Below are 18,674 nucleotides of genomic sequence, written 5' to 3'. Positions count from 1 at the left end.
TTTAGCTCGCTGTTGTGCTTAATCACTTGTGGTATCGTCGTGTCAGGAACATATCAAGCTCATAAATGCAAGACTGTGCTTATATTGCTTTGTTATCAGTGCAATGGCTCTGTAATGTTCTGTGCTTATTATGAACAGTGAACGGTTGGTGTTAACGAGCCTCACAGAAGATACATAAGAATCCAAGGGAAATTATGGATATGGGACAAAAGATTAGGAGACAATATTAAACCAATGCCGATGTTTAAAAACAAAAAAAAGAGTAATGGCCTGCAGTAAAAAGGTTTCAACATCAATGTTTTTCGTAGTGAGTTTGTTTCAACCTGACACACTGAAATTTAAGAAAAAAGAAAACATAATCCTCTTGATCATTGTGCTCTTCAAACTACCTAAATAAATTTAACCGAAGTATCCAAAAAACAAAGCATGTGTTTTTGTTGTGCGTTTACTTTGCCTGCAAAGTCTGTAACATCTGTAACACTCGTCTATCTTGTGTAATATTCACATATATCCAGTAGGGGGGGCGCGAAGGCCATGGTTGACCATTTAAATTGCAGTAAGGTATTTTTTTTCTTGTGTAATCACGTTTTATTTTTATACTCCAGTGTTAATCCAGTCTTTGCATGTATCCCCTGGAAAATGCGGGCGACTTTAATTGATTTTGTATTTATAATTCCGTTTAAAAAAAAAAAAAAAAGTATATGTATACTTTACTTTTTTTATTGTTGTTTTTTCTCAGATGCTTATGTGTACCTTATAATTTCGCCATACCCTAAAACTGTAGCCATTATACACACACACACACACACACACACACACACACACACACACACACACACACAGTGTAACAACTGGAGAATATGTTTTTCACTGAGTCATGACCAACCAACACTATGCTGAAGGATGTGTCTCTATATTTGGACATTATTTAACCATCATATATTCATCTATGGTTCAACCTGTAATAAAACTGGGGGAAAATCCGCTAACTAACCTATTATACTGTCAAAACTTCTGCTTCCAGCTAAAAGCAGAGAACTGAATATATCGTCCAGATTAAAAGAAAGTAGATTATTATAAAAACTCCTGGTCTTCTATATTTTACTAAATAGTTTTGTGGTAGAATTACATTTTAAAAGAAGAAAACAAATACATCTTCATACATGTGTATTTGATCAAAGAAAAAAAGCGAGTCGGAAATACCGCCCCCTGTGGGCTACTGACTACATTCTTGCCCAATAATAACTCGCTTGTTGTGTGATTGATGTGTGAGTTGACCAATGAGAGAGGGGATTACGGCTCCTGGGCGGTAGTGGACACAGCTGATTTGCAACCCGCTGAAGAAACTGCAGAGAAGAAGGGAAAATGTCGCTGGCTTCGACGCGGACCGTTCTAGGATCAGTGTCCTTTTAGGAAAAACTAGAAGGCATTTCGGTGAGTGGGACTGCCGTCACTAGTTGCACCCAAGGTTAGGGCTTGTGAATTTGGTGTGTCCCGTCCAGAAACGCAAAGGTCCGCCTCAGTTTCGCCAGCTTTGTGTAACGTTTCAGGCTCGCCCCACAGAGAAACACAGTGGGAGCAAGGCAGCCATGATGAATGTTAGACACTTTAAATGCGGACGCGTTGATGAAATTGGCGTCTTTAGCTGGTAGCTTTAAAAGTCAGGCGCGGTTGCTACATCAAGTATCAGTTGTTTTTAACTTCTTCTAAACTTTATGTTACTTAAAAAAAAAAACTTGTTTGCACATCAACGCTGGCCATCCGTGCGAGTGGGCGCGAGACTCAAACTTATTCATCTCGATTGTTCCTGCCTTTCAAAGCTCTTATGAGTTTAATTGTTTTACGTAATCTTGGACAGAAACATATTAGCTCTTTGAGCTAAAATACGGATGTTTTAATTTGACTCCTCTCACAAAGCAGCCGAGCTGTGACCTCTAACTTGCACCATCACTTGGCTGCTGTAAGGTGACGTTGTAAGGTGTAGCACGTGCTGATGATGCAGTCCTTTCAGTTGCTAAACTGTACGTGAAGCCACAGGTCTGAGATTTTTTACATTTTGTTTATCCTTTAATAATTTATTTTCCACATCTTCCACACTCAAGTTGATGGTTGGACGTAGGAGAGCATTGTTTTTTCTCTTATTGTCTTTTTTCTCTGAATCGTCTCCTTGTGTCCCAGATCTCTAGATTGACATATATACTCATTAGCCTCTGTATTATTAGGTCTAGTACCGGGTTGGAGCCCCTTTTCTCTTCAGAGCTGCCTTTATACTTCAAGCAGTTGCTCAGGTGTACCTAATGTAGTGGCTGGTGACTGTATGTGCATCTATAGCACTTTGGAAGTGGTATTGTGATTTTTCCAGGGGCTCTAAAAATCTGATATTTTTATCACATTCAAAAATAACATAATCAGTATCACATGTAAGAAACTAAAACCAGGAAATTTGGAGGTCATTTGTATCTCCCGCACTCAGAATATTTCAATCATTAATCAATTTTCTAATACATGTCTTGAACAATTATTTGGCTTGATAGTTTTGATATAACCAGGTTATTTCCAACACTTTCCTAAAATACACTGACAAATGAAACTGTTTCTGTGAATCAGAAAAAAATTGGAAACATGTAAAAATGCAGTTCATTGAGTTGGTTTTTGTTTGTTTTATGACAATAGAAGTCTTCGTTTATTATGAACATTTCCTGCTTTTTGAATAATTCAAATGTCATTTGAATACATCTCACCTGTACATTTAACTCTGTGGACTGCAGCAAATGTACGTTATCCTATTTACTGACAGACTAATATGTCCTAATTTATCTTTTTCTTCTTGTCTACAGAATGGCATTTCTGCTGTATTGTTGCCATGAGTGAATAAAAGTGTCACACAGCAGGACAAAACAAGGGAAAAGTAAAAGTTTAGGTTTTACCTGAACGATAAGGGAGTCAGCTGGCATATGTTCCTGTTTTGTGAGGTCAGCTTTAACTATAACCATTTAAGCCCATAAGAGTATACTGTAACACTACATGGGCCTCTAGGGCAATCTGAACTGATAATTAAAGCCTCTTCTCCTTCTGCTGCAGTTAGCAAGGTAATATTTCAACAAAGACATGGACCCATCTGCCCGAATGGTGAGCCTGGATAACCAGGGGAACATGGTTTTCACAGTTGTAAAGCCAGTTATGGGCATATTTCAGGTGTCTTCAGAGCAAAATGGCAGTGCTCCACAAGGGAGCATGGGTCTACAGGGTTTAGCTGAAAGCACATTAGTCCTCCCTCAGGCACAAGGTCAGCCTCCACTAGACCAGAACCAGATGGAAATGAACACCATACAGCCTCATATTCAGCCTCTGATGCAGGTTTCTGCCCCAGTCCAGACTGAGAATTTACCTGCGAATCAGGATCTCCCACAAAGCTCAAGCGAAAATACAGAGTCCGCTAGCCAGATCGCATTTGCTGAGGTTTCATCACTCCTGGATCCCAACATGAAAGGATCAAAAGCTCGTAAGTAGCCAGTTGTTTGAAATCACACTATCTGAATGTTTTTCAATCTTATGGCTCCAAGTAAAATACAATGAAGTGAAAATTTTGCAAAGTAACGTAAAAAGAAAGCACACTATCTGTCAGTTTTAGGTTTTGCATATCAGAACATTAAGTCCTTACCAGTTCTTAAAACAATGTAAATAATACAAATGAAAGATTGTGTTAAGTGTTAACAAAAACTAAAACAAAATACTGAAGCAGTGAAAAACTAAGTATACCCTATGATTCAGTAGCTTATAGAGCTACATTTAGCAGCAATAATTTGAAATAGTTGTTTACTGTGTGACTTTCAGCCTCTGGTATCATTATGGAGGACTTCTGACTAGGGGTGGGCAGCAGAAAAGGTAGAAACGATATAAATTTGGCCAACGGTAGAGATTTTGACTATACCCCTCTACCGTGATAGCGCATGTTGATGGTGTCATTGAGCTGCGCCTGTTTTGGTCGAAAGCATTGCAGCGACTGCAAACAACATCATCTGCAAATTACTGCGCTTCCTCCACTTCCCTACCATTGATTCATTAATGCTGAATTCTCTCGCAGCTGCTCTATTCCCATGTTGTTGCAGTATATTAATAACTAACCTCGTATTGTGGATGGATTATCTCAGTTGTTCTCCTGACTGAAGTTTGGTCTGTTTATAGCATCCTGCTATGCAATTGCATTTGTCCCCAACCACCCTCACGTTAACTTTTATCGAGTGGAAAAAGGTTAGCGTTCATTCTTCAGCTTTACTGTGCTAATGTTATGTTAACTAGGGCTGCCACGATTAGTCGACTAGTCACGATTACGTCGACTATTAAAATCGTTGACGACTGATTTAATAGTCGACGCGTCGTTTGAAGCTTTGTAAGATCCCAAAAGACGCAGGTAGTAGGATTTAAGAGTGCAATAACGGACTGAAACAGAAGATGGCAGCACTGCATGTACAAGGATGCCAGCTGCCGTTAAACCCCGAAGAAGAAGTAGCTCTGTCCCAGAATTCATAGCGCGGCCCCGCTCAGTTTCCAACAATGGCGGCAGTTAGTTTTAATATTACTCTTATTATTCTTTCTGGGTCACAAAATAAACGTTTAACATTTTCAGGTGAGAATGTAACTGCGTAAACCTCAAATATCTGCTCAGTTTATCAAGACACCACATATTTTCAAAAGCGCTCCGACGTTTTCGGAGACGTCTGTTACCCACTAGCTCGATAGCTAGCTGGGGGCAAGGCTCACTAGAGCCGGTGAGAACACTGGACTCCTGGCAAATCGTTTTCAAACCCACCGCCGTCTTTCGCTACTCAGGTTTAACATGAATAAGTCACTTAGATAATTTAAAAATGTTATTGTTTGGCTTTTTTTAGTATTTTATTTGTTCCTGAGTAAATCGGTTTGGCTGAAATTAAAGTTATAGTTTTTACACAGCTGAATAAACATCAAGCAGACAGCTGATTATCAGAAGTGTGAGATGCTCGAGAATATACTCCGGTGTCCTGTTATATTTTAGATAGCAAGAAGTTATTAAACTTCACTGAAACAATCTGTAAATTTCATTAAAATTTAATAAACTATCATCTTGTCTTTATTTTTAGTTAGCACAGACCTTAAACACTTAAAGCTGTAAGCTAATGATAGTTATATAAAAGCAGATACTGCTGGTGCAATAAGCTGTACGCTCTACGTCCAATGGATGCATGATCTGATTAGTCGACTAATCGCAAAAATAATCTGAATAGTCGACTATCAAAATAATAGTTTGTGGCAGCCCTAATGCTAACGTAGCTGTTTTGCTAGCGATCACGTAGGACATCATTATATATCAGCTAGTCTGATTTCAGTAACCCTACAAAAGTCACTGCTGTTTACTTTTGTCTTCATTTATGTTGGAAGTGATAGCAGAGCTATATGTTTTAATTTTTTCATTAATCTCTCAGTCAGAACATGCTATATCATGTTTAGGTGGAAACTAGCGAGCTAACTTCCTGCTAACTTCTCACTCCGTTGAATTTAAAACATTCTGTTTTCATGGATGCCTGGATGTTAAACTTAATTGTTACACCTGATAAAGCAGCAACGCTGATCATTTTATTAAAGATGAAAGAATTTAGACAGTTTTTAACTCTCAGTGATGCCGCAGTTTTCGTTTGCCTATTTTGGACCCAGATTACTCCGCAATGCTCCTGACTTCGGCAGCCGTAATGCTCTGGCAATCCATCAAGTGGTACGCCTTCATAGCTTACCAAAGTCGTACTAAAACATTTTTGACAGATTTCTGCACGCCGCGTACAACATAAAATTGGTTCGAGGTCAGTAAGCACAACCAGAATTCATACATAAGGCACAATGTCAATTTTTGAGAAAATTAAAGGATTTTAAGTGTGCCTTATAGTGTGTAAAATACATTATACAGAAGAAAAGAATATATCGCGATATATATCGTTACCGCACATGCTTCAAATTATACTGCGATATGGATTTTAAGCCATATCGCCCAGCCCTACTTCTGACCTATCCTTCTTTACAACTTTGCTTAGTTGACTAAAGTCTGCAGGTCATTGTTTATGCACAGCTCTCTTAAGGTTCACACCATTTTAGTTTGGTTAAGGTCTAAGGACTTTGGGCCATTCTATAGATTCGCCCCTGTGCTTGGGCCTTGGCTGCTTTGCAGATAACCTCGCCTCTGACTTTATGGTTGACTCTGTGATTGCTCAGTTTAAAAATGGCCTTGTAACCCTTTCCATGGACATTAACAATTGCTTCTCTAAGACCGTTGCTGAGGTCTTTCCTTCTTAGCATTGTGTTACCGTGCACCTGAATGCTCCAGACCATCAAACTCCCAAAACATCTGCTTTTATACAGGTGCTCACACTTAATAATGGTCAGGTTTAATAATATTTATACTGTTAATTCCCAGAAAAAAACTGAGTTTGCTTATTTTTTAAGACACTCTAAGGATCAGAGCATTTTTCCTATATCCTGATATGTAAAACTTTAGAGATCAAAGAGGCTGTGCTTTCTATTTGCCACAACTCCCTGAAGTCATTTATTCAGCAAATGTATAATGTTTCCTTGATTCTAGCCCTTACAGTTTAAAATGTTAGATTTTAAAAAACAATTTCCCTGTTCAGATTTGATCAGATGCTGTTTCATTCTAATCCTGCTGTGCTGATTTATGTCCCTCTGTTTTGCTCTAATTTCAGGGAAATATCTCATCTCATATGATGAAATTAAAAGGCGTCTGCAGGCTCCAGAAAAGATGTCCCTGCGGTCTTTGGCAGCGTACACTCGGGTCAGCAGAGGACCAGCCAGCAAGAAAACACTCCTGGAGTCACTTAATGTACTCGGCCTCACGCCAAGCACAACTACCTCTGTATCCTCGTCCTTCTCCAAACTCACTGAAGGTTAGAGGTGTGTGTGTGTGGGGTGGCGTGTGTGTGTGTAAAGCCATGTTTGGAATTGATAATGAGTTTGAAAGACTCGGCTGCTTATTTGGTTAATTTATTTTTTAGGTGACACCAGAGCTCTGTGTGACGATATGAAGGATTTTGCCCATGACTACATTGACTATGGCAACATGGCAAAGCAGCTTATCCCAGAGACAAATACAGTTCAACACTGGTCCAAAATTATTGAAACAAAGTATGTCTTTCATTACTGTGGGTCCTGTATAACATGGTTACTGTGCTTGTGAAAATAAAACATCATAATTAAGCGACCAGTTTACATTAACACTTTCCCTTTTTCTCCTAGGAACCATCTTGAGGATATGAGAAAGTGTTTTAGGGACCCAGTCAACAGTGGTGCATTCGACAACGTCACTCATGGCCTCGGTCTTGGAATGCTTGATGTTGCACTGGACATGATTATTATGGTAATTGAACAGCAGATTCGCATCCTGTCTGGTGTCGCAGCATCTGACCCGGCCGACTCAGGTCCACAAATGCGCCGTGTCCGCAGACGCCACCGCAAAACTCGCTCGATGGACAATGAGAAGCTTCATAAGGTGTCTGGAGGGGAAAAAGAACAAGGAAAGCTCATTTCAAAAGCCAAAGGTCGAATCAGAGCCAAGAAGAAGATCAGACAGGAAACTGTAGCTTCTGGACCTGTGGAGACCCAGGCAGAGCCGTGCAAGCCAGATGGTGTGGAGAGTAATGTCCTCACTCTGGTGTCTGTAGGTTACGAGACTGTATCCAGCGGCCTCGGTTCAGTTGGACCCGTTTGATACTTGCTCACATGATAAGTATAAAGACCCAGTCATAGTGCTGTTCAAACTGATTCTCAGCGATCGGACAGAGGTCGGGGTAAATTAAGCTCCCCACTGTAATGAGCGCAAAATCATCACAACATGTTACATATTGGTGTCAGGCTTTAAGGAGCTATTCACTTTCTTCTAGAAAGTTGTAATATGTAGTCAGAGCCACAGCTGGTTAACCTACCTTATCAGTAAGGCTGGAAATACACACAGGCTTGATGGCTTTTTTTAATATGTATTTCTTTTCAAAGGTGCATATTTAACATGCCCAAAGTTTAAAATAAAGAGGTCAGCATATTTACAAGTAAAGCTCAGGCTTCAGCCACTCTAAAGCACTGAATATTTTGCGCCCACCTTCTGTTAAAACCTTGTTTGCAAAGAGCAGAAACTCAAGACAAAGGTAGGATAGCTGTGAATTCTTTAAGGCTGTTGTAGTAGTCATGAAATAAGAAATACTGTAGCTGAAAATGGGCACAATAGGATTTAACAACCCCCTCTATTATTTGTTCAATCCATGCACAAAAACAAGTGTGACAAGACAAAGTTTTCATGGCACTCTGTGCAATAGTTTGTTTTTGTTGTTTTTTTTGTTTTGTTTTTTATTAAAGCAAAGTAAATGAAATATGGCTTTAACCTTATGTTTTGTTTCATTTGGATGGACTTTTTTAAAACAGTTTCCACTTTCTGTGCTAAGTTAGGCAATCTGGTGAAACTGCTGCATGTTTACTGTGTACCTGATACAGCTGTGGTGTCAGTCATGTCATCTCAGCCTTTGCAAGAAAGCCAATAAGTGCATTTTCCAAAATCTCCAGATATCTTTTTAAATTGATCATTTGCTGCTTCAGTAACAGGTTTTGTTTCTTGGTATCAGTTAGAATCCAATCATACATTATTTTTTCAGTCAACAGAACATCTGGTACATGGATAATATCAAATGTAGATTATATTTTTTTGGCTTGTGGTACATTGTCTCCTGTTTTAATGTTGTATTTATTCCTTAGATTTTCACGTCTGTACTAGAATACTGGAAATAGAGGTTTTTACTTGAGTTGAGTAAAACAGGATGATCTAGTTTTAAGAATTGTCTTCTGTTGTTCTTTTTGTTATCTCATAAATGGAGCAAGAGCTGACAGAGGCTTTAAATACCCCTATCAGCTGCAATATTAAAGTTCATCTGGGAAACCTAGAGTGTTGTCACCCTACCTGTTTAAACAGCCTTGCTGTCTGAACTAGAGATGGCACGATACCACTTTTTTATGTCCGATACCGATATCATAAATTTGGATATCTGCCGATACCGATATGAATCCGATATAGTGTTTTTTAATCAACAAAACTGTTTTTTAAAATATCTTGCTGCATTTTGCAAGTCTGCAAGTTCATACTCAAGTTTAAAACAACAACTACACTAAAGCTATTCTGTTATACCTGTATACAAAAAAAATATTTCATAGTTCAGCAATACTGATCAATCTAATAAACTTAGACCTACACCATCCTCCCTATTCTGGTATTTTAAAGAGTACTTAGCGTAAATATTAAGCAACCTAACTAATAGGGTTCCAACTCCCAGCAACAACAAAAATAAATAAATAAAAAATAGGGAACCACCCCTCACGCTCCACCTCATGATGCTTAATCGACGTAATCAACCTTAATTTGATGCAGTGTGAAAAAAAATGCACAGAAATCAATTATTTTTCAAGAAATATTAAATAGATTCAACATCTTTCTTCAGCAAAATTGCAGACTGCACAGATGGTACCTTCCCAAAGTAAAAAGTACTATAGCTTACTAGGGTATATATATTAGACTTAATAGTCACTATATACAGTAATTGACTTCTATTCATTTTACATCAAATTAAAACTTTGGGTGTCAGATAATTATTTATTAAAAGCTCGACATTTTAAATGAGAATAAGAAAGAAAAGTATGTCTTTGTGCCCCCTTTTCCCAGTTAATGCCCTATCGGCCCCCCTGGCTAAACTTTGCTAGATCCGCCCCTGCACAGTTACCAGCCGTCAGCTACGTAGAAAAAGATCCTGGTGTAGAAAGTAATATTAAATAAATTGTAACAACAGCTTATCAAGCTTAAACGTGCTGCTGTTGTTCAGCCGCTGGTTTGCTCTTTCTGGCGCAAAGTGGACCAAAAACAAACGAGAGACAGACTCGCGACAGAAAAGCCGATCAGCTGATCATTAAGCAGTTTCACGATTGAAGTAGCAGCCGGAGAGCGAGAGGCAGTCGCTCGTTAAGCTTAACGTGGGAATGCTTTACAAACATTCAGAGATGGACTTACACACTTGCTTTACTTCTCTCGGGGATAACTTTGTCGGAGATGAAATGCCAGGTTGCTAGCGAAGCTCCAAATGCTATCCAGACCACCGACAGGTCCCGCATGCCACAGCTGCTCTATCACGTGATGCATACTGCTCCGACGTTCTGAGGCGAGTTACGGCGTGTTGCAAGTTTTGTGAGGTGCTTTCGTGATATTTAATGGATCGGATTACATTTTTTATTTTTCTCCGATATCCGATCCAGTAATTTAGGTCAGTATCGGACCGATACGTAATATCGGATCGGTCCATCTCTAGTCTGAACCCACCCCCTCACTGCTATGGCAGTTGCATTTGATGATGGGTAAGCGGGTTAATGCCCACCACTGCTGAAAAAACTGCTCAGGAAAATATCAAAGAGCCAAAGCAACCAACTCAGATTGGGGTGGCACCACCCTACATCCCAAAATACCTGCAACCAATGGTGCCAGACACTAATGGAGACCCCACTGCTTGAGCTGATTTGGTTGTACATGGGAGGATATAAATCTAGTTTAAAATAATCAGTTAATAGAGAAGAATTGGAGTGCCAGAGTTGGATTAAAGATTGAAAACAAAATTATAACCACCAGCTTAACATTTTTGTAGGTCCCCATTTTGAGGCTATTTCAACTCTGACCTATTTCGTGTCCCATCCAGTGGTGTCTGGCACCGGAGGGCAGGGGAGGGTTCACCCTGCATAGATGCAGTTTGTTGTACTCTTCACCCTGTTCCTTGAAATCCAGAAAAGCAGTTTTTGCAAATTGGCAGAGTGCACTGTCTGCAGCAACATTTAGAAAAGCTGTACTAGCCAAAGTCAAACCCACATAAATACTCAAACCTCTCAAAAGAATCTTGTTTTATAAGCAGATGAATAACTGCTTTTCAGTGCGTTTCACCTGTTGTTGTAATAAACTCATCAGATTCAATTCTAATCCAAACTGACACAATGGGGAAAAATTACGCCTAATAATAAGGTTGTATACAAGAACAGATGTCCATATGTCTGTGCTGTTTTGACTTGGATTTTTATAGAAGGTGAAAGGCATTACGGGAGTATAGAAATACACTCAGCAGAGTCAGCCAAGTGCTAATACCTTAACAGTGCACACGCACACACATCCACAAGTGGTGAGTGGAAGAGAGAACAGCTTTAGTGAGGATTTGCTCTGTATTAACCCTGACAGGGAACACAGAGTCAGCTGGAGCACAAGGAAGCCAGAGTAGATAGACCTGTAGGAAAATAGAGGGAAAAAAGCAACAGTGCAGGGAGGTATGAAATACACTGTCGTCAAAAGGATGTGTAAGTTGAAATAGGGGGTCCTCCAAGCAGCAGCTAATGACTCGAAAATACGGCACTAAAAGAAAAAAGACGACAGCTTTTAAAAAGTGCTGTGCATTTTGAAACATGTCGATCTAAGATAGGTACGACTGGTCCAGAGATGGCAGCACGGAGCACAATGGGGCACCCCAATGTGCCCCTCTCACACAAACACATGCATTCCCAGAGGGACAAAAACAGATCCAGTCGACTGCAACCTTACACACCAAATGGTGAGTAGAAGAGTGGCATGACTGAATATGTTACACTGTAAAGAAAATTGTTAGAAGTCACAGATCGTAGATATTGGCTTTTGATGTTGTTGTGATTGCAACACTAACAATAGGGAATAGCACCTGCATGGTGGTGGTTGTTGTTTTTGTGCTTCACATAAAACTGTCTGCACTTAGGTAGATGTTAGCTGTCTTGTTTGAAATAAATTTTTTTGTATTTATAACTAAGATAAGATTCAAACCAACAAGCTCTCCTGTAGTTTCTATGAATTTGTAAAGGGCCATTCCAATTTTCATAAAACAATTTTTAACTGGCAATGCTATGTTCAGCCTGTTCTTCAACATGTGTTTTCATCAGTCCAACCAGTCTTTGTTGTTAATTCCTGTGCAATGTGACAGTTGCACAACCCTCAAGTCTGAGCTTCATAGTGCACAACCATGAACAACAATGGCATCGATTTGTTTCCATTTACATCACTGCTGTGTGGTAATACAGTTTATATGCATGATAACTTCACTCCATTACGTCTTCACTTAAATGGATTTCACGGTGAGAACAAAGCTGAAATGTGTCTGATCACAGTTATGTTACAAGAGCAACACTCTAACCGAAGCTTTATACTTGGTGAATGATCATCTTTTCTGTACAAACAATGTTTTTTGTATCCAAACATGAACTGATGGCCACAGCAGAAGAGAGTGTAAATCAGATTTGATTAGTTAGCAGTGAGGTGTGCCAAGCTTCTACTGCAGCACTGTTTCGTTAACTCTGTTTTTTCTGCTTTGCACAAGTATATGCAGGCTATATACCGATACTAGTGTATATATACACACAACAAAACCTTTAATGCAAGTTCAGCAGGTCGTGCAGTTGGATATTAGTATTCTACAAATTTGACTGTTGTCTAGTAAATTCAACTAACTTCAAATCCAAATTGTTTGGCTATAACCGGTAAGGATGGCAGACCTCTTCTTATGAAAGATTTATATTATATTATTGAATATCTTCTTGTGATTAGTAAGCTTTGATGCTGATCCTCAGTAGTTGTCCAGACATCCTTTTACATACAGTTTTACAAAAACACAGTAACACTTTTGACATTGTATATATGAGAGCTTACAAAACTGACCTTAATTCTCTGAATTTTATATACATCCTACTTATTAATACTTGGCTTACCTTTTTTTTTAAACATCATTTTTATGTCTTTTTTGTATCTAGGGAAAATGTTTTATGCTTTTTTAACTTTGCACTGTCTTTGTTGGTCTAACTAGAATCCTGTACATCTGGTACAAACCTGACCCTAACCTTCTCCAATCACAGTCCCACAACTTTCCATCTAGCTCTAACTTTTAAATTGTCCATCTTTGTAGTTTAGCATCCAAAATCTCACCTACGTGTATTGCTTGCTATCAAATATCACCATGCAGACACTGCTTGTTCAGAGTTAATCGTTGTGTTTGATTTATTTAAGTCTGGGATATCAAACTTAGGGCCCACCAAATGGTCCAGTCTGGCCTATTGGATAACTCTGTAAAAATATAGAAATTTTAAAGAAGAAGAGCATAAACTGTATTTTCATTTATTTTACTTTTTATTTTACATTTATTTTGTCTTCTAACTGACAAAGACCGTAAGTAAGAGTAAGTAACAGATAAACCATTACTTTAGAAAAATAAAAGCTTTTTTATTATTACTACTCGCCCAGTGAGTCTTGTTGATGGATTTAAAAAACATTTACTACAGCAGCATTTCTTTATAACGCAGAAAAGCTGAGACATATTGTTAAATTGTCCTTTTTTTGTCTATAGACTTCTAAGTAAAGAAAGACAGAACCAATTGGAGGAATTCTTTAGGTCATTACTGTAGGCAGTGGTTTCACTGGTCTGCCCCTTGATGTAAAATGAGTTTGACGCTCCTGCTTTAAGCTAATCCTTGGCTTTCTCTTTCTGTGTAACAGCATTAACAAACAGAATGCTAATAAACAGTAAACAGTATAACTGCTAAACATGTGACTCAAAGCAGCACCGGGCACAAGTTTAGCTTCAAAGAGCTTTTCTCATAGGATGACATGGTTCAGCATGTACTTAAAAAAATGCTGATCAGTTGAATGTAAACAAGAAAGAAGCTGACATCTAGATTTCGTGTGTGGAGGTTTTACACGAGGAGCACCTTTTTCATGTTCTTATATTTACTGTTCAAAGTGCAGTAAAACATTATTTCTCTCGTGCTTTGTTTCATGCCCTGCCCAGCTCTTTGTAACATTCATATTTCTTATGCCATCCTTTTATAATTCTTAATATTTCCATTTTCCTGATTGCCCCTGCAGACAACTTAAACAATGCCTTAGGCGCTATCAGAGTCCTCGGTGTGGAGCTCATTGAAGATGAGCTTAAACCCCATTTGAACACAGTGATGGCCAGCATTAAGGAGAAGAGTAAGTTCCTTTAGGTATAACACTATGCAAAGCAATATAAAATATTTGATGCCTTTTGTTTGTTTTTTGTGTGTGATGTAAATCTAATGAGGGGTTAATGTCACAGGTGCATGCAATGTATACGAACATGTAGGAATATTTAACAGCACCTATATCATAGGCCGCAAAACCACACTGATAAGAAATGGCCCCATGAAGCGAGATGTGCAAGGCAGTTGTAAGCACTAAGAAGAGGTTAAGCTATATTTGTGTCTCCCAGCAAGTCAACAGCAGGATAAGAAGGCGGCAGAGGGAATTAAGCGTCAGAGAGGTCACGCAAAAAAACAGATTACAAGATTCAGTTCAGGTAACTTGACATATAGTCTATGCAGTCTCTTAAGAGACAAACTCTTCTAAGGCTATATAAAGGGAATCCAACAAGTGTTGGTAGTGTCAAAAATATTAATTATTTTTAAATATGCAATTCCACTTGTGTCCAGAGAAAGGTGCTGCTGAGCAGGTGGTGATCAGTGGGATCTTGCCAATCCTTGCTCTGAGCCTGAGAAGCAGAGGGCCTCTGAGTGTGCTGACTGCAAAACTAGTGGCTGAACTTGCCAGGGAATGTAAGTAATCAATGCTTATATTGTTCTTTATCTATGTACAGTTTATTATTTAATACAAATAAAGTATAATGTTAATCTATAGGTTTGCTGGTGAACCCGAAAGCTTTCTCTCTCTGTTGCTTCAAGTGTTATTAGTCTAGTACAAAGTCTTCTTTCTTTACTGTATATTATTTATCAATACACTTTATCAAGGTTTCTTCTTCTTCCCATCAGCTGTGATTCGTAAAGGTTTTGGTGACACGGGCTTGGTTGCGGCTTTGTTGTCGGTCCTGACCAGTTCAGACCAAGAATTGCTTTTCCACGCAGCGAGGGCCGTCTCACGCATGTCTTATGATAGCGGTAAGTTAATACAGTCTGAAGCTTCTATCAAATTCAACACTGCATTTTACATTTGCTTTATGCTATATATCAAATGTCCTGGATTTATTTATTTTTTAGTTAAACAGTACTGAAATAGAAAATACAATCTTATTCATTCTCTTTATGGAAAATAGAAAGCAGCCAACAGGGTTTCTGCTAAATGTTTGACTTACAAAAAATCTGTCAATGTGAGGAAATTTGTTTAAAACAAGTCCCATGTAAAAGTAAATAAATAAAGTTGGCTCAATAAATTGATTTAATATTCAGTGCTCACTTTCCCCTTCAGCTAAGCTGCAGCAACTATTACTACGCCAAGGTGCGGTGCCTCGTCTTGTTGCCATCCTGCTCCAGTTTCCTGATAAGGAGGCCCTGGGGGATGTGTGCCTTCAGGCCCTCTGTAACATCAGTGGAATGGGATTAGCAGAGGAGGCCGGAAGGGTGTGGGAGAGAGGAGCGTCTGTGAGGCCGGGGGAGTCTGTGTTTCACGGCGTTTCTCCTCACACCTGTGGTTTTGACTCTTCTGTGACTCTGGTGCGTGTGTCTCAGTGGGGGCCGGGTCAGTACGCAGTCAGCATCGAGGTTTTCCAGCGCTGCTCGTCCTCTTTCTGGAACCTTCATGGGAACAAACGGACTGCTCACTGGTCCCCCTTTTCCAGCTTTGGAAGCTGCTCAAATTTGTACAAGCTGCTCAAGTTCTCTACAAGGAATATTCCACGGACAAAAAGTCTGAAAACCCGTGTGTTCCACACTTTCCTCTGAAATCTGGAAATACACAAATGTCTCTGGGCTCTTCCCGTTTACTTTAATCAGAATTTTTTGATTTCTTCTTCTTGTTTGCATCTACTTTGTAAGGTTCAATCAAGGAACTATTTATTTATGTGTATTTTCAGAAATGCTAACTTTTGCAACTACATGCGTCACGACACGGATTAGGCAATTCTGCTGTTTTAGTGTCACACTGTGCTGTTTAAATTTGGGCAATAAGTGAATCAAGGATTAGAATAAATAAATCACGTTACATCTAAAACTTTCTATAGTGATGCTCTTCATGTTGAATCATTTCACAAGTGCTTGAAATAATTGTGAATTCCTATTCAAAGGCAGCAATACTGAGAATGTTGTTTTCCTATGTGTTATCGCTAATTCAACTTTGTGCTAAATCTTTGAACGTTTGGATATCTTTGGGAAGCTTTAAATAATAAAATAATTTCAAATTATGTGTGTAAGTGTCTGTACTGAAGTCAAACTTCACAATTAGTTTTGTTAAAGTAATTTTCAAGCATGAATAACGAACGTTCAGAAACATTGTTAGCAAATTTTTAAGATTGTGCAAATTGAGATAATAACAGACCATTTTTTATTTAAATATATAAACTGGGTTTCTTTCTCTTTTTTTCTTACAAATGTACACTCACTGGCCCTTTTATTATTTATAGCTTGCTATTACTGGGTTGGACCTCTTGTTGCCTTCACAAATGCTTTAATTCTTCATGGCACAGATTCAACAAGGTGCTGGGTCCGTATCAACACGATCATGCGCTTCCTGCAGATTTGTCAGCTTCACATCCATTGTGTACAACAATACTCAGTTGGTTCCAAATACATGCAGTGAAAATATTTACCACACCATTATAACATCTGAACTGCCAAAGCAGGGTAAGATGGATCCGTGCTTTTATGTTGCTGACACATTCTGACCTTACGATTAAATGTCGTAGCACAAATTGAGTCCTCATTCCTACTCTTTAATTTTGGTGAGTTTATAGTCTCAGTTTCATGTTAGCTGTGACACCTGATTTGGTCTTCTGCTGCTCAAGCCCATCTGCTTCAGAGCTGTGCTTTCAGTCATACTCTTCTGCACAAATTGGTTGCAATGAGTGGTTATTTGAGTTAATATCGCCCTTCTATCAGCTTCTATAAGCTGGCCACAATCTCGCACTCTTCTGACCTCTTATCAGCAAGAGAATTGGTGCTCACTTGATGTTTCATCTTTTCAGACTATTCTCTGTAAACCCTAGCGCCAGAAAATCCCAGTAGACCTGCAGTTTCTGAAGTATGTGGGAGAGTGTGTCTTGTGCCAACAACCACACCATGTTCAAAGTCACTTAAATACACTTTCTTCCCCATTCGTGCGTCCTGGTCATGTTTCTTGTAAGTACGATGATATGTCTAACACCTGCATATTTATGCTTTCTTCTTTTTCCCTCACCCACTCTGCCATGTGTTCATTGTTTCAACGTTATTCAGGATTTCCTGAACCATATCACCTACCCTGTATTTTCACCCTTTTAGCTTCAAACTACAGGGACACTATATCTGCTCCTGGACTATTAATATATTTTAAGCAGCTTTTAAAGTTCAGGGGAAATGTCTGGGAAAGCCACTACCACACTGAAACAGCCATGAGCAGCCTCTCAGAAACAGTGTGATTACTAGAGCTTAACACTAGATGGCAGACATGTGCTTTGGAGTTACCTGTATAGTATTCATATAGTCTAAATATAGAATAAATTTAAAGGCAGTTTATGACTTTGAACATAAGCCTTCACACATGGATTGAATTTAATAATGACAAGCCGCTTGACTGCACACCTCACCAGGTATGCAAAGATATTTACATAGATTCAATTAGTCTTCCTTGCTTTGCAGATATGAAAGCAGTTTGGGACAGTACCTAAGTAAAACTAAATGCTTATCCCTTGCCTGCACATTTGTTAACTAGAAATGCCAACACAAGGATAGACACAAGTGTAGTCAAGTGTATCTTGCTTCTCGATCTTTCTCCCATTTCTCTTCTTATAATTACCTCTCTTATTGGTTTCATCCCGCCTGAGGCGTTCTAACGCAGGGGCATGTCCTCTAATCAATCCTAACTTTATTACTCTGGGAACCACTTAAATATTTGATGTGAGATGAGATGAGCCTTGGAATTATTTACAGGTAGACAAGAGTTGCACATACCTGTTACTAACGACTGTCTTGATCGCCCTCTGGTGAAAAACGCTTAGCTGACGTCTTGTTTAGGGGAATGAAATGGATATTTACGTAAAAACACAGGATAACAGACAGGCTACCATTTATGAATTCTCATTACTTAGGATAATTACCTCATGATTGCCTGTCTAAATCTAAAGACACTTGGTCAAGTTATGTCTGATGAATCAGGGCCTCAAGGTTGAGAAGTTTTAACTAGGTTAAAAGGATTTCATTTAAAGCAGCAGACTACCTTCTTTACTTGGTGAAATCTGTCAGCGTGTTGTTTGTGGCTTTCAGCCAAAAGCATTCTGCACACTGCAACACAACAAATTGGTTAAAAAAAAAAATAATGGCAATCTTTTTGGCTAGAGGACACTTGTAAAAACTTTCAAACAGTAGAAGGTTTTGTAAACAACCCTCTAGCTTTTTTTAAAGCTCGCTGAGCAGGCTATATATATTTTTTAAAAATTAGATTAGATGTAAAGATTTGGGGTTAATTAGCAACCAGCATCAAAGTAAGGGCCCAACATAAGCTGTGGATTGCAAGTTAATTCATCTCTGTAAAAAGATCTCCTAAGAAAAATGCAGGACCCAGTGAAACATCTGTGGTAATTCTAGCTGTTAGCTACAGTGAAAGGTTCATGGACAGC

The 18,674-nt window shown here is 38.9% G+C and overlaps 2 protein-coding genes across 7 annotated transcripts; both read left to right on the top strand.

Moving 5' to 3' along the window:
* Window positions 1-1,262: 1,262 nt before the first annotated feature.
* LOC147323655 (uncharacterized) lies at window positions 1,263-8,994 on the top strand. Of its 5 annotated transcripts, XM_086304157.1 has the most exons (6): window positions 1,263-1,434; window positions 2,838-2,972; window positions 3,082-3,502; window positions 6,726-6,926; window positions 7,035-7,164; window positions 7,276-8,994. In XM_086304157.1, exons 3-6 carry the CDS (start codon window positions 3,109-3,111, stop codon window positions 7,745-7,747), a joined length of 1,197 nt encoding a protein of 398 aa, XP_086160283.1. In that variant the 5' UTR covers window positions 1,263-1,434; window positions 2,838-2,972; window positions 3,082-3,108; the 3' UTR covers window positions 7,748-8,994. The 5 variants fall into 5 exon arrangements, with proteins under 5 accessions (XP_086160283.1, XP_086160279.1, XP_086160281.1 ...); XM_086304153.1 differs by having other exon boundaries at window positions 1,265-1,434; window positions 2,838-3,502; window positions 7,276-8,993; XM_086304155.1 differs by having other exon boundaries at window positions 1,265-1,468; window positions 2,838-3,502; window positions 7,276-8,993.
* Window positions 8,995-9,231: 237 nt separating this feature from the next.
* On the top strand, window positions 9,232-17,088 carry LOC147323654 (rap1 GTPase-GDP dissociation stimulator 1-A). Of its 2 annotated transcripts, XM_086304159.1 has the most exons (6): window positions 9,232-11,648; window positions 13,979-14,086; window positions 14,346-14,432; window positions 14,566-14,688; window positions 14,902-15,027; window positions 15,335-17,088. In XM_086304159.1, exons 1-6 carry the CDS (start codon window positions 11,537-11,539, stop codon window positions 15,805-15,807), a joined length of 1,029 nt encoding a protein of 342 aa, XP_086160285.1. In that variant the 5' UTR covers window positions 9,232-11,536; the 3' UTR covers window positions 15,808-17,088. The 2 variants fall into 2 exon arrangements, with proteins under 2 accessions (XP_086160285.1, XP_086160286.1); XM_086304160.1 differs by lacking the exon at window positions 14,346-14,432 and having other exon boundaries at window positions 9,239-11,648; window positions 15,335-17,087.
* Window positions 17,089-18,674: the final 1,586 nt, after the last annotated feature.

Source organism: Aulonocara sp. 'chitande type north' Nkhata Bay, linkage group LG8 (genome assembly GCF_057382095.1).
Source record: "Aulonocara sp. 'chitande type north' Nkhata Bay isolate Kocher_YH1m ecotype deep benthic linkage group LG8, A_spYH_male_GT1.1, whole genome shotgun sequence".
NCBI lineage: Eukaryota > Metazoa > Chordata > Actinopteri > Cichliformes > Cichlidae > Aulonocara > Aulonocara sp. 'chitande type north' Nkhata Bay.
This window is presented reverse-complemented; position numbering and strand designations above follow the sequence as displayed.